This window comes from Haliotis asinina, chromosome 6 (genome assembly GCF_037392515.1).
Source record: "Haliotis asinina isolate JCU_RB_2024 chromosome 6, JCU_Hal_asi_v2, whole genome shotgun sequence".
Taxonomy (NCBI): Eukaryota; Metazoa; Mollusca; class Gastropoda; order Lepetellida; family Haliotidae; genus Haliotis; species Haliotis asinina.
The window spans coordinates 3171495-3185656 of NC_090285.1; the positions used below are offsets into that span (position 1 = coordinate 3171495).

The 14162-nt window shown below is 42.5% G+C and overlaps 1 protein-coding gene across 4 annotated transcripts in view; it reads left to right on the top strand.

Annotated features, from left to right (window-relative positions):
- Positions 1-14162, top strand: part of LOC137286341 (phospholipase D1-like) — a 79751-nt gene that overhangs the window by 52695 nt on the left and 12894 nt on the right. For all 4 annotated transcript variants that reach the window (XM_067818138.1, XM_067818137.1, XM_067818141.1 and 1 more), the window contains 12 exons: positions 1342-1455; positions 1930-2069; positions 2354-2459; positions 3162-4100; positions 4233-4264; positions 4426-4586; positions 4766-4884; positions 5241-5351; positions 5922-6032; positions 6583-6674; positions 9074-9237; positions 9609-9676. In XM_067818138.1, coding sequence (XP_067674239.1) covers positions 1342-1455; positions 1930-2069; positions 2354-2459; positions 3162-4100; positions 4233-4264; positions 4426-4586; positions 4766-4884; positions 5241-5351; positions 5922-6032; positions 6583-6674; positions 9074-9237; positions 9609-9676 — 2157 coding nt within the window. The remainder of the gene's footprint in view (positions 1-1341; positions 1456-1929; positions 2070-2353; positions 2460-3161; positions 4101-4232; positions 4265-4425; positions 4587-4765; positions 4885-5240; positions 5352-5921; positions 6033-6582; positions 6675-9073; positions 9238-9608; positions 9677-14162) is intronic.

A 14162-nucleotide genomic window follows, 5' to 3' on the forward strand; every position in this document is an offset into this window, starting at 1 on the left:
ATCCTACTGTACAAGGGGAGTGAACTAAGCCTGGTTGTTGTTGTTGTGCAGGAGATGGGGGTCACGGTGTACATCCTGCTGTACAAGGGGAGTGAACTAAGCCTGGTTGTTGTTGTTGTGCAGGAGATGGGGGTCAAGGTGTACATCCTACTGTACAAGGGGAGTGAACTAAGCCTGGTTGTTGTTGTTGTGCAGGAGATGGGGGTCAAGGTGTACATCCTGCTGTACAAGGGGAGTGAACTAAGCCTGGTTGTTGTTGTTGTGCAGGAGATGGGTGTCAAGGTGTACATCCTGCTGTACAAGGGGAGTGAACTAAGTCTGGTTGTTGTTGTTGTGCAGGAGATGGGGGTCAAGGTGTACATCCTGCTGTACAAGGGGAGTGAACTAAGTCTGGTTGTTGTTGTGCAGGAGATGGGGGTCAAGGTGTACATCCTACTGTACAAGGGGAGTGAACTAAGCCTGGTTGTTGTTGTGCAGGAGATGGGTGTCAAGGTGTACATCCTACTGTACAAGGGGAGTGAACTAAGCCTGGTTGTTGTTGTTGTGCAGGAGATGGGGGTCAAGGTGTACATCCTGCTGTACAAGGGGAGTGAACTAAGCCTGGTTGTTGTTGTTGTGCAGGAGATGGGGGTCAAGGTGTACATCCTACTGTACAAGGGGAGTGAACTAAGCCTGGTTGTTGTTGTTGTGCAGGAGATGGGGGTCAAGATGTACATCCTACTGTACAAGGGGAGTGAACTAAGTCTGGTTGTTGTTGTTGTGCAGGAGATGGGGGTCAAGGTGTACATCCTGCTGTACAAGGGGAGTGAACTAAGCCTGGTTGTTGTTGTTGTGCAGGAGATGGGGGTCAAGGTGTACATCCTGCTGTACAAGGGGAGTGAACCAAGCCTGGTTGTTGTTGTTGTGCAGGAGATGGGTGTCAAGGTGTACATCCTACTGTACAAGGGGAGTGAACTAAGCCTGGTTGTTGTTGTTGTGCAGGAGATGGGGGTCAAGGTGTACATCCTGCTGTACAAGGGGAGTGAACTAAGCCTGGTTGTTGTTGTTGTGCAGGAGATGGGGGTCAAGGTGTACATCCTGCTGTACAAGGGGAGTGAAGTAAGTCTGGTTGTTGTTGTTGTGCAGGAGATGGGGGTCAAGGTGTACATCCTGCTGTACAAGGGGAGTGAACTAAGCCTGGTTGTTGTTGTTGTGCAGGAGATGGGGGTCAAGGTGTACATCCTACTGTACAAGGGGAGTGAACTAAGCTTGGTTGTTGTTGTTGTGCAGGAGATGGGGGTCAAGGTGTACATCCTGCTGTACAAGGGGAGTGAACTAAGCCTGGTTGTTGTTGTTGTGCAGGAGATGGGGGTCAAGGTGTACATCCTGCTGTACAAGGAGGTGGAGCTGGCCCTGCAGATCAACAGCAGATACAGTAAACACATCCTCATGAACAGGAACACAGAGAACATCAGGGTATGTCCAAACAACCGTCAACTCAACTGTCCATTCTACTAATCATCCACCAACTGTGGATAACAGAAACCGACTGCAAACCCCCAACTGTAAACCTACCAATTGTAAACCTTCTAACTGTAAACCCTCCATCTGTAAACCCACCAATTGTAAACCCAGTCCAGGACTTGAAATGGCCATGATGGTGGAAATATTACAGTTTAATTCTAAAGGAATCAGACTTCTTAATTTATTAAAACGTTATCTCAGTAGGACTTTGGATTGTACTTAGAATATCCCTTTAGTGATTCAGATTATGGCTTACCTATTCATATAAGCTTATATAACAAAAACCTGACGTTTGTTATTGATCAAATCCGTCAGTCATTGTTGACTCAAGTATATATAATTTGTACAACAAGTTTCTGGTTACTAAACGTAGCATGATATATATGACAGAAACTTGTGATTCATCTCAAAATGACATGTTGCTAGGTTCTGCGTCATCCTGATCATGGCGCCAATGGTGTATTGTTATGGGCGCATCACGAGAAGCTGGTGGTCATCGACCAATCAGTGGCCTTCCTTGGAGGAATAGATCTCTGCTATGGTCGTTGGGATGACGAGAAGCACAGGTACGTGAGGATACAGAACATGCTAGCTTCTTAGAAAACTGTTTACAAGTCCTGAAACATTTTATGAGAATGAATTTTTCATGGATTTAAACTTATGAATTAAGATATATCTTATGCTCTATTACCTTTTCATAGAATGTAGATTGTACAATTTTTTACTCTGTTGTGGAACATGGTATGGCAAATGATATGCAGTCAAGACACAAAGACACATAAACTTCATGGGTCAGCTTGAATATTTATTGTGAGTGTTGGAGTGTAGAGGACTTGCGTGTCTGTTTCAGACTGAAGGACCTTGGCTCGGTAGATCTGATGCGGACTTCCTCTGAGGTGAATGTCTCCAGCATCAGCATCCATCCAGAAGAATCAGCTGTCACAGACACCACGGAGGTGAGCCACTTATGAGAAGTGTGGCCATTGAGCTGACAGAAATTATGTTTTGGGTGTTAATATTGTTTTGCTGACAATATATTCATCTGGATCAAAGATACAATATTATATGTAACATGGTACATATAAATGTGTAATAATTACTTCTCATATTATATGTTGAGGTTACACATCACGTCCATTTCCAATGCAAACAGATCCATATGATAAACTAGTTTGAAAATATTATGAATTGATCTAAAGTTTACAATTTCATTAGATGGTTAAAAGTTGCACAGTAAGGGACAGGTCCTAATTAATGGCTACAAGGGGATGGTGACATTTCTGGAGGAGCATGTACAAGGTTAATGACCCCCTCCCCAGAACAAAATGTGTAACACACCCAATACCCCCACCCCACCCCCAACAATCCTCATCACCACACCCCAGCCATAGATTATGAATGGTTCCTAAGTGAAAGCCCTACTTTTATTGCTTTATTGCTGTAAAATATTTTCTGCTTTCTTCCTGAGGGTGGAGATATGGAAATATTGATGGCCTTATATTGATGAAGGGCTGGGATAGTTTAGGTGAAACTGACCAAGGGATGCAACTCTGTGCAGCAAAGTGCCATGTTTCAGATGACACCCCAGCCACAACTGATACAATACCCTGCTTTCATAAATGTAGCAGATGTCATAGGTTTTGTTTAATTTGTTTCAGTTAAATGAAGACCTTGGCTCCACTGACAAACTGACAGTACCATCGTCACTGCCACTGACCCAAGTGTCGCCAGCAGAAGTCAGCATCCATGTTATCCCTCCTTCACCTGACGAGCGACCAAAAGTCACTGGTGAAGATCACGTGATACAATCACAGTCAACTAGCGGGACAAGTAACCAATCAGAAGGAGTAACACAAAATTCACAATCAATATTTAAAGCAGAAGTCAACGAATCAGAATTATCTAAAAGTGAAGTGAACCAGTCAGAGAGTGTGAGGACTAGTCAGTCACATGACCAATCACATGATGAAGCACGTGATGTTGTTGATGGTACTGTTGTTGCTCAGAATCCTGTTTTAGAAGCTCACACTAATGAGAGGAATGCTGCTGAGAGTGGAACCCACTTGTGGAAGGAGAAGGCAAACCAGAAAGATCTGAAGCTCATCATTCCAAAGAAAGGTCGAGGTGAATCTGGCGCCAAGAGCAAATTAAAAAAGTCGTTTGCCATGGATACAGGAGATGTTATAGTGCCTGAAACTGTTCATCATGTGAATGCAAGACAAAGAAATAGTGCCAGCAGTGACACTTCAAACAGATCTCATAATTCAGAGACAGAACTGATTAGTGGTGAACAGAAAAGTCCTCAAGGTAAAGCAATTGGGAAAACTGGCACTGATGTGCCTGATATATTCACTGCAGCAGTCAGGTTGAAAGCAGTCAACAAGTTGATGGGAGCAGAACAGAACAACAACAAGGGAGGTTCCCATGGCAAGGACGACCCACCTGGAAGCCCTACCAGCAATCCTGCTGCCCGGAGAAGATGGAAGATGGTGTTTAATGTGCAGAAGTTTGAATCAGTTGTTCGGAAAAATCAAGTCCCAGAAAAAATACCCAGAGAGCTGTTGATGGGTGATACAAAGAAAAAGCGGAAACATTTTGTGAGTTCTTATTTCATTGTGTATTTGGAGAAATTTGGATATGTGTTCAACTGTTTAGAAAAGTGAATTGTTTTTTATAATCTTCCAATGTTGTATTGGTGCATATTTATACATATGTCTGTTCTTTTTCAGCTTATGGCCAAGTTTCGTGAAAGAGCAGGAAGGTAGGTGGAATTATGTAGTACAAGAAGCATTGCAAACTTGTCTCAAAGTGAATTCTTCTTTCAGCTAATAAGTCTTCATTGATACACTTCTGTAGCTGAGATAAGAGAGCTCTGGATGCTGAATGACATTTCACTGTATCATGTGACCTTCCTTACTACAGCTTTGAACTTCACATGGATCTGCCTCCCGACATTCAGCGGACAAAGAGCGAGCAGGACATAGCAGAGAAAGGACTCCAAGGGTCATCGAGGCTATGGATCGGGAAGGACTACGTCAACTTCATCCATAAGGACTTTGTTGAACTCCACTCCCCATATGCAGGTTAGGAGGTTTACACACTGGAAATGCTGTAGAGGTTCCTCTGATGACATTGACAACATGAAGCAGATTGACATATATTCAATCTTTCTTCATTTTCTTGTTAGGACTTCAACTGTGAATATACTTTCATGTACTCATGGTGAATTATCTCCACTTGTGACACATTTCTTGTTTTCTAGATTTCATTGACCGCAATGTCACCCCTCGCATGCCGTGGCACGACATCGGCACCGTTGTGTATGGAAAGGGTGCTCGGGATGTAGCCAGGCATTTTATTGCCCGGTGGAATTTTACAAAGGTATTTAGAACAATGATGCAGAATATCCCATCTGTTTTGTTTTGCAATGTAGTAACTGAAGTGCTTCCTCAGTATGATACTTGGCCTCAGAGTTACTGCATTGTGTCACAATGTTAGGTGTGACAGGGCGTATGGCTTGCAACATGTGAAGTCTATTCTTGATGCTGTGACCTATAATATTATTTCAATAATTTAGTAATCACTCACTCTTTAATCAAGATATCATGTATGAGATAAAGACATCACAGTTAATGGTTTGTTTAAGGTTATTGCACCTACATAGTGATGTTTGGGCATAAAACCTATTTATTTAGTTATATACAGCCAATGATTGTTGTTTAAACCTGCTGTTTCAGCTGGCTAAATGTAAGAAGAATAACAATTTCCCTCTGCTTCTTCCAAAAAACAATGTCAAGTGTCAGATCCCTCAGTCAATCAAGAACATCACCTTTAACGTCAAAACACAGGTGAGTCACTGGAGATCACCTCTAATGTCAAAACACAGGTAAGTCAAGGAAGAGTATCTTTTATGTCAAAACACAGGCAGGTCAAGGAAGAATAATTTTTATGTCAAAACACAGGTGAGTCAAGGAAGATTACCTTTACTGTTGAAACACAGGTGCAGCGTTGATAGTTCTCTGTAACAGTGCTTGATGTCATTTCCGGTTGTAATGTTGGTTCATCCCAGGCTTTGTAAGACAGCAGGCATCAACGTTGACCTTGCATGTGGTTACAGAGGCACAGTTTACTTTGTTGTCATTGTAAATATGTAAATATACTCGGGGACTTATTTAGGTGATCTTAGTGATAACAAATATCTGTGGTGATGTTATTTTTGAGTGACCCGTTCTTCTTTGACAAGTCCTTTCAACAAAATTTGACTCCAAACTGCTAAATGTTCAGGCAGGTAGTTGTCTACTCCGTCCTGATTGGTATACAACCTGAAGTTACTTGACCTTGACCTTCAGCCTCACTATTCATACTTGCAGACCTAACCTACAGCTCCAATGTTTGATACTTATTGTGACTGTCTGCAGATACTACGAAGTACATCAGGCTGGTCAGCAGGGATTGAAGCTATTGAGAACTCCATCCACGAAGCCTACATCCACTGTATAGAGAACTCCAAGCACTATATATACATTGAGGTATTTGACAGTCAGTTACAGTAAGCAGGATAGGGAGCCTTGCATGCAGTGGGACCATGGGTCATCATTTGCAGTCAAGATAGACAATCTGTCTCATAACTACAAAGCTCAAAAATACCAGTATTTTGTCTTGTAATGATAAATTTGTGTACAGGAGTATACCAGATAACATTCATGTACAATCCTTGTTCCTCTTTTAATTTTGTAATAGTGTAAGTATGTCAAGTGCCACTCACTGTAACAGGGGTTTGACTTGGTGCCTCGTAAGGACCCTTTGGACTAGGATGTTGTCAGTCGGGGTCCACAGATAATGAATCAACCCCAAAATGTACAAGAGTTTGTACTCTACTGTCATACAGTAATCACAAATACGTGTCTTACTTTTGACCACGTTATGAAAGACATCTTTGCCTTAAGGAGGAATGGTGCAGAATATTTTTTTTGCAATCAATTGACATTCTACACGGAAGCATGTGTTTGATATTTCAGTGTATCAACATTTCAACATGATTATAGTTGTATTATAAGATGAACTTGTTTGTTTTTCCAGAACCAGTTCTTCATAACACAAATAGACAACTCCTCCTCAGTGTCCAACGATGTGGGGAATGCTCTGTACAAGCGGATACTCCGTGCCTATAGGTAATACAGAGTGTTCCATAAGACAATAAGTGTACAAGCAGACACTCCATGCCCGTCGTTAATACAGAGCATTGTATGGGACAATAAGTGTACAAGCAGACACTCCATGCCCGTCGGTAATACAGAGCATTGTATGGGACAATTAGTGTACAAGCAGACACTCCATGCCCATCGGTAATGCAGAGCATTGTATGGGACAATTAGTGTACAAGCTGACACTACATGTCTATTGGTAATACAGAGCATTGTATGGGACAATAAGTGTACAAGCAGACACTCCATGCCCGTCGGTAATACAGAGCATTGTATGGGACAATAAGTGTACAAGCAGACACTCCATGCCCATCTGTAATGCAGAGCATTGTATGGGACAAAAAGTGTACAAGCAGACACTCCATGCCCGTCGGTAATGCAGAGCATTGTATGGGACAATAAGTGTACAAGCAGACACTCCATGCCCATCGGTAATACAGAGCGTTGTATGGGACAATAAGTGTACAAGCAGACACTCCATGCCCGTCTGTAATACAGAGCATTGTATGGGACAATAAGTGTACAAGCAGACACTCCATGCTCGTCGGTAATACAGAGCATTGTATGGGACAATAAGTGTACAAGCAGACACTCCATGCTCGTCGGTAATACAGAGCATTGTATGGGACAATAAGTGTACAAGAAGACACTCCATGCCCGTCGGTAATACAGAGCATTGTATGGGACAATAAGTGTACAAGCAGACACTCCATGCCCGTCGGTAATGCAGAGCATTGTATGGGACAATAAGTGTACAAGCAGACACTCCATGTCTATTGGTAATACAGAGCATTGTATGGGACAATAAGTGTACAAGCAGACACTCCATGCCCGTCGGTAATGCAGAGCATTGTATGGGACAATAAGTGTACAAGCAGACACTCCATGTCTATTGGTAATACAGAGCATTGTATGGGACAATAAGTGTACAAGCAGACACTCCATGTCTATTGGTAATACAGAGCATTGTATGGGACAATAAGTGTACAAGCAGACACTCCATGCCCATCTGTAATGCAGAGCATTGTATGGGACAAAAAGTGTACAAGCAGACACTCCATGCCCGTCGGTAATGCAGAGCATTGTATGGGACAATAAGTGTACAAGCAGACACTCCATGCCCATCGGTAATACAGAGCGTTGTATGGGACAATAAGTGTACAAGCAGACACTCCATGCCCGTCTGTAATACAGAGCATTGTATGGGACAATAAGTGTACAAGCAGACACTCCATGCTCGTCGGTAATACAGAGCATTGTATGGGACAATAAGTGTACAAGCAGACACTCCATGCTCGTCGGTAATACAGAGCATTGTATGGGACAATAAGTGTACAAGAAGACACTCCATGCCCGTCGGTAATACAGAGCATTGTATGGGACAATAAGTGTACAAGCAGACACTCCATGCCCGTCGGTAATGCAGAGCATTGTATGGGACAATAAGTGTACAAGCAGACACTCCATGTCTATTGGTAATACAGAGCATTGTATGGGACAATAAGTGTACAAGCAGACACTCCATGCCCGTCGGTAATGCAGAGCATTGTATGGGACAATAAGTGTACAAGCAGACACTCCATGTCTATTGGTAATACAGAGCATTGTATGGGACAATAAGTGTACAAGCAGACACTCCATGTCTATTGGTAATACAGAGCATTGTATGGGACAATAAGTGTACAAGCAGACGCTCCATGCCCGTCGGTAATACAGAGCATTGTATGGGACAATAAGTGTACAAGCAGACACTCCATGCCCGTCGGTAATGCAGAGCATTGTATGGGACAATAAGTGTGCAAGCAGACACTCCATGTCTATTGGTAATACAGAGCATTGTATGGGACAATAAGTGTACAAGCAGACACTCCATGCCCGTCTGTGATGCAGAGCATTGTATGGGACAATAAGTGTACAAGCAGACACTCCATGCCCGTCGGTAATGCAGAGCATTGTATGGGACAATAAGTGTGCAAGCAGGCACTCCATGCCCATCTGTAATGCAGAGCATTGTATGGGACAATAAGTGTACAAGCAGACACTCCATGCCTATCAGTAATACAGAATGTTGTGTAAGACAATAAGTGGACAGGTTCGGCAATTTGTAGTCAGCCTCACTTCATTGTATCCGAGATCAGTGCTGATGTTTTTGATCACTCTAAGAGAGCCTTGAAAATCTGGCCCAGATTAATACAAGTCAGATATTTCACAGAGTTCAGCCTCAGTGAGGTTAGAACCTTGACAAAAGCTTATGACTGAATACAATGTCTGTGTACTTGTGTTATTTTCATTGCATGTTTGTGGTTTGTTGACTTCAAGTAGCTCTAGTGTTTCAAGGTGACTCCTATGTGTGTTTTTGTTGTCAGGGCAGGGGAGATGTTCCGCGTGTATGTGATGATGCCCCTACTGCCAGCCTTTGAGGGGGAGTTTGGAACACCAGGGGGCACTGCCCTGCAAGCTGTCACTCACTGGAACTACTCGTCTATATGCAGGGGAGGCAACTCTCTTATAGAGAAACTCAGTAAAGAAGGTAGGAAAGTTGTCTGGTTATATAAATAATACAGTCTTTTGTAGTGTGTATTCAGCAACGAGTATAGTTTCTAATCACATTTTCATACCATGCATCAGTGTCTTATGCAAGATTTTTGCTCTTTGTTGAATCACGTGTGCATCCCGATTTGGACACAGTGAACCGTTTCATTACTTTTCAAACAACGAACTTGCCACAGACTCCGAGTAATAAACAAAATCTGCCTGATTGAATTCATGCATCTCCTGAAAATCGTTTTGTTTATGTTTTGTTTGAATTTCAATCCAAAATTTCAAGATATTCCTGAAATCTTTCAAATCCACCCTTCCAACAATGTCTGTGATATAGAATATTCATTGTTCCTGTTTCAGTGCCCGACCCAATGCAGTACATCATCTTCAACGGGCTGCGAACACATGACGAACTCAACGGTAAACCAGTAAGTCAGCATGTTCTATTGAGTGTTAGATGTGGTAAACGACCACAGTTGCAAGGGCAAGTCTTGTTAGTGCTTAGATTAACACCAGGACAGACAGAAAGTTACATTTTCCATTTTTGTCATACAAGGAAGCCATGGCCACTCTTGATGCTACACCCAGTGGGTGCCATGAATGGTTTGTCTAGCACACAATGCCTTTAGTTCAATATACAGTGGTTTGGGAGCTTTGTAAGTCATATACCCAGAGCTCTTGTTACAGCAAATAATCCCAGACCTATATCTGTTGCAACTCGCATACTGTATCAGTTATTTTCCTGTATCCAGAGACGGGATTATGCTTATCTCCTCTCTCTATGCAAAGATAGTGAAAGACTTGAAATCCCTTGAAGTTCCCTTCTGATTGAAGCAGACGTACAATACACTAACCTACTGCCGCAGTCACATGACCAGCCATGCTTACCACTCTCTCTTTCATCGCACGATGAGGACGGTTAGGGGCACTTTGGGTCCCGATACAGTGATAGGTTTTGCTTATATTTCACTGTAAAGTGAATTGTGTCATATTCGGTTTTTGCATTGTAATCATTATTGTCATGATGATTGTTGAAATTTATAAATTTTCATGTGTTTTGGACATGTTTTCTTCAACTTAGACTCAGTCCTAGTTGACGGAATCCTGCTCCCAGTGTAAGTTACGACTGTAGGTTGATCCACATATGTTATACACTGGACACCAGCCTTCACACAAACCTCTTTGTTCTTCCACACTGGACACCAGCCTCTTCATGCAAACCTATTTGTTCTTCCACCCTGGACACCAGCCTTCATACAAACCTATTTGTTCTTCCACCCTGGACACCAGCCTTCATACAAACCTATTTGTTCTTCCACCCTGGACACCAGCCTTCATACAAACCTATTTGTTCTTCCACCCTGGACACCAGCCTTCATACAAACCTATTTGTTCTTCCACACTGGACACCAGCCTTCATACAAACCTATTTGTTCTTCCACCCTGGACACCAGCCTTCATACAAACCTATTTGTTCTTCCACCCTGGACACCAGCCTTCATACAAACCTATTTGTTCTTCCACCCTGGGGCACCCGTGGCAAGCCACCTCCTCGTGGTGGGTGCCGGATAACGCTAAGAGCTTGCCAACCCCCGTGTGGACCCGGGTCAATTAGGTCCATAGCACCCCATTGCTGGTTGCAAGGAGCAACCGAATTGGGCAACCTGTTGGCCATGGGTTGCGTCCCGTGTCGGTGGAGGACGGTAGGCTGGTGGTTGAAGACACTGGTTCCAGGAATAGCGTTCCTTTGTCCAACACACCACTTTGCCCCTTACTTCACCTAGACGGGTGGTAGAATGGGCCCGATTCTACCAATCGGCTGGTCATGCCAAGCCCTGTGCATGGACAAATATGTTGCACACAATATGATTTATTCCACTATGTATTGTATTGTCTTGGCGCTAAAGGTTGGTTGAAAAACATAATTTCTGACTCATTCTTTTGCCTAGAGTCCTATGCCAGAAGGCGATGGCTCATGGGCCAATCTGGTAGGATTTATCTTTTCAAGATTTTTCCTGCTTGAGTATACCCTCCTAGTATCCTTGGTGCCGTCTGCTGGAGACCCACTGACATAAGGCATCGTCCATGTAGACACTCCATGGTGGGTGGGGAGCTAGGAGGGTGAATCATATTTGCTACAACCATGGCACCCCCACAAAAAAAACGTTCACACGAATTGGATGATTCTTGTTCTTCTGATGATGATATCTTACTATCTCAAAACAAACTTGATCATTGGGCACGTTATCTTGTTATGTGTTCTCCTGATGGCAGTCCTCTCAAGTTAAATCCCTTTGCCATTGCAAAGGGCATTGAAGGATTAGCTGGTGACGTCAAAGAGATAAAAAAGCTTCGGTCGGGACATTTACTTATCGAATGCAAAAAACAAATCCAATCACAGATCCTCCTTTCTGCAAAGTCACTAGCTAACGTTCCTATTGAGGTTTCACCTCATAGAACTTTAAACACCTGTAAAGGCATTGTCCGCGATGTTGGTCAATGCCTCTCAGATATGAATGTGTGTGACATTCTTTCAGAGCTACATTCACAAGGTGTTATTGATGTGAAACGTTTTACTCTCAGGAAAAACAATGAAATTAAAAATACTAACACTTATTTATTCACTTTCGGTGTTCCAACGCGTCCAGACTCGCTAAAAGCAGGTTATTGTCATCTAAGGGTCGATGCATTTATTCCAAATCCACTGAGATGTTACTGTTGTCAAAAGTATGGACACTGCTCTAAATCATGCCGAAACCCAGCTGCTTGTCATCGATGTGGCGGAACATGTGAAAACAGTGCATTGTGTGACAAATCCCCTTCTTGTGTCAATTGTTCAGGCAATCATCCTTCTTCATCTAAAGACTGCCCAGTGTGGAAACAGCAATCCAAAATTTCACGCGTCAAATATGAACGCAATATCTCTTTCCAGGATGCAAAAAAGATTGTTCTTGCCCAAGAAACTCCAGGGCCATCCTATGCTGCTACTGTTTCCGTTTCTATTCCAGCTTCTAATACAGCCCCACGAACCATTTCAGTTAATACAGTGGGTTGCCAGACAGAATACACATGGACTGAATCCTCTGCTCCGTTATTACTGTCTACTAATGCTCATGCCACATCATCTCAACAGACATCTGCGTCACAAACTGATCATCATTCAAATGAAAAGAAAACAAATCCAAATGTAAACTATTCCAAGCAAAAGCAACGTTCAGATCGTGTGCCTAAAGCACAGAAAAATACTGCTTTTCTCTTCAATAAGTTTGGCGTGCTAGAGGACATGGATGTTTCCTCTCCTCAGAGCACCCGTTCCCGGAGTCATTCTCCGAAGAAGAAAGACCGTGAGCGATCTCCTATAACTCCACCATAATGTCTAAAAGTACATTAGTTCAGTGGAACTGTAGAGGTCTTAGGAATAATTTCACTGATTTACGGCTCTTAATTCAAGATTTTAATCCATCGGCTATATGCTTACAAGAAACGTACTTCAAAGACACTGACAAGTTTGATGTCAGAGGCTATACTTCTTATAATGTCTTTTCAACTCATGGAGCTAAAGCCACTGGTGGTACATCAATCCTAATGAAACGAGGTGTCATCCATAGCCCTATCAACCTTACTACTCCTCTTCAAGCTGTTGCCATCAGAGTAACTTTACATATTGTTTTTACATTGTGTTCTCTGTATCTTCCACCGTCTTCATCTCTCCAACAATCTGAACTTCAAGCTCTCTATGACCAGCTCCCAAAGCCCTGCGTTATCATGGGGGATTTAAATGGACATAATCCACTTTGGGGTAGTTCTCAGACCAATACTAAGGGGAAGCTCCTGGAAGATTTCATTTCTAATAACAGCTTATGTGTATTTAATGATGGCTCCCAAACATATTTACATCCCGGTACTGGTACTTACTCTGCTCTTGATTTATCAATTACAGACGCACAACTGCTAAACGAATTTGACTGGTCCGTTCATGTGGACCTCTGTGGAAGTGATCACTTCCCTACCATTCTAAACCCTGTAACTCCTTCAGATGTCCCTCCCTCCACAAAATGGAATTTTAATAAGGCCAACTGGTCTTTATTTGAAATGCTTGCCATTAATAATTTAAAATCAGATGTGTTTATTGATGTCTCTGACCCTATACAATTATTTTCTGATGAGCTGAAAAAGATAGCCGATGAATGTATTCCTAAGTCCTCTATGAACCCACACATTCAAAAACCATGGTTTAATGATACCTGCAAACAGGCCAGAAAGGCACGGAAGAAGGCCGAACATTATTTCCGTCGCCATCCCACAGTCCATAACTTGAACAAATTTAAACTTTTAAACGCAAAAGCACGGCGGACTTTTAAGCAAAATAAACGCCAATCTTGGCGAACATATGTCTCTAAAATCAATGCACGTACCCCAATTTCGAAAGTGTGGAATATGATCCAGAAGATCAAGGGTAAGGGTTCTCGAGCTAGCATTCACCACCTAAAAGACGGAAACCAGCTACTAACAAATAAATCCGATATTGCTAATAAGCTTGGTGAAACATTGGCCAAACATTCTTCTTCAACTAATTATGAACCTCAATTCCAAAAGTATCAAAAACAGCAAGAAAAGAAATCTATCAATTTCACTTCCGATAATGGTGAAGATTATAATGAGGTATTTTCAATTAACGAACTCCATACTGCTCTTGACCAGGCTCATGATACTGCCACAGGAGCTGATAACATACATTATCAACTCCTGAAGCACTTACCTGAATCATGTTTAGAGACGCTCTTACATATTTTTGATGACATTTGGACATCTGGATCATTTCCTTCATCATGGCGTGATGCTATTGTTGTTCCCATACCGAAACCTGGACGTGATCATACCGATCCATCGAATTATCGGCCAATTTCGCTAACA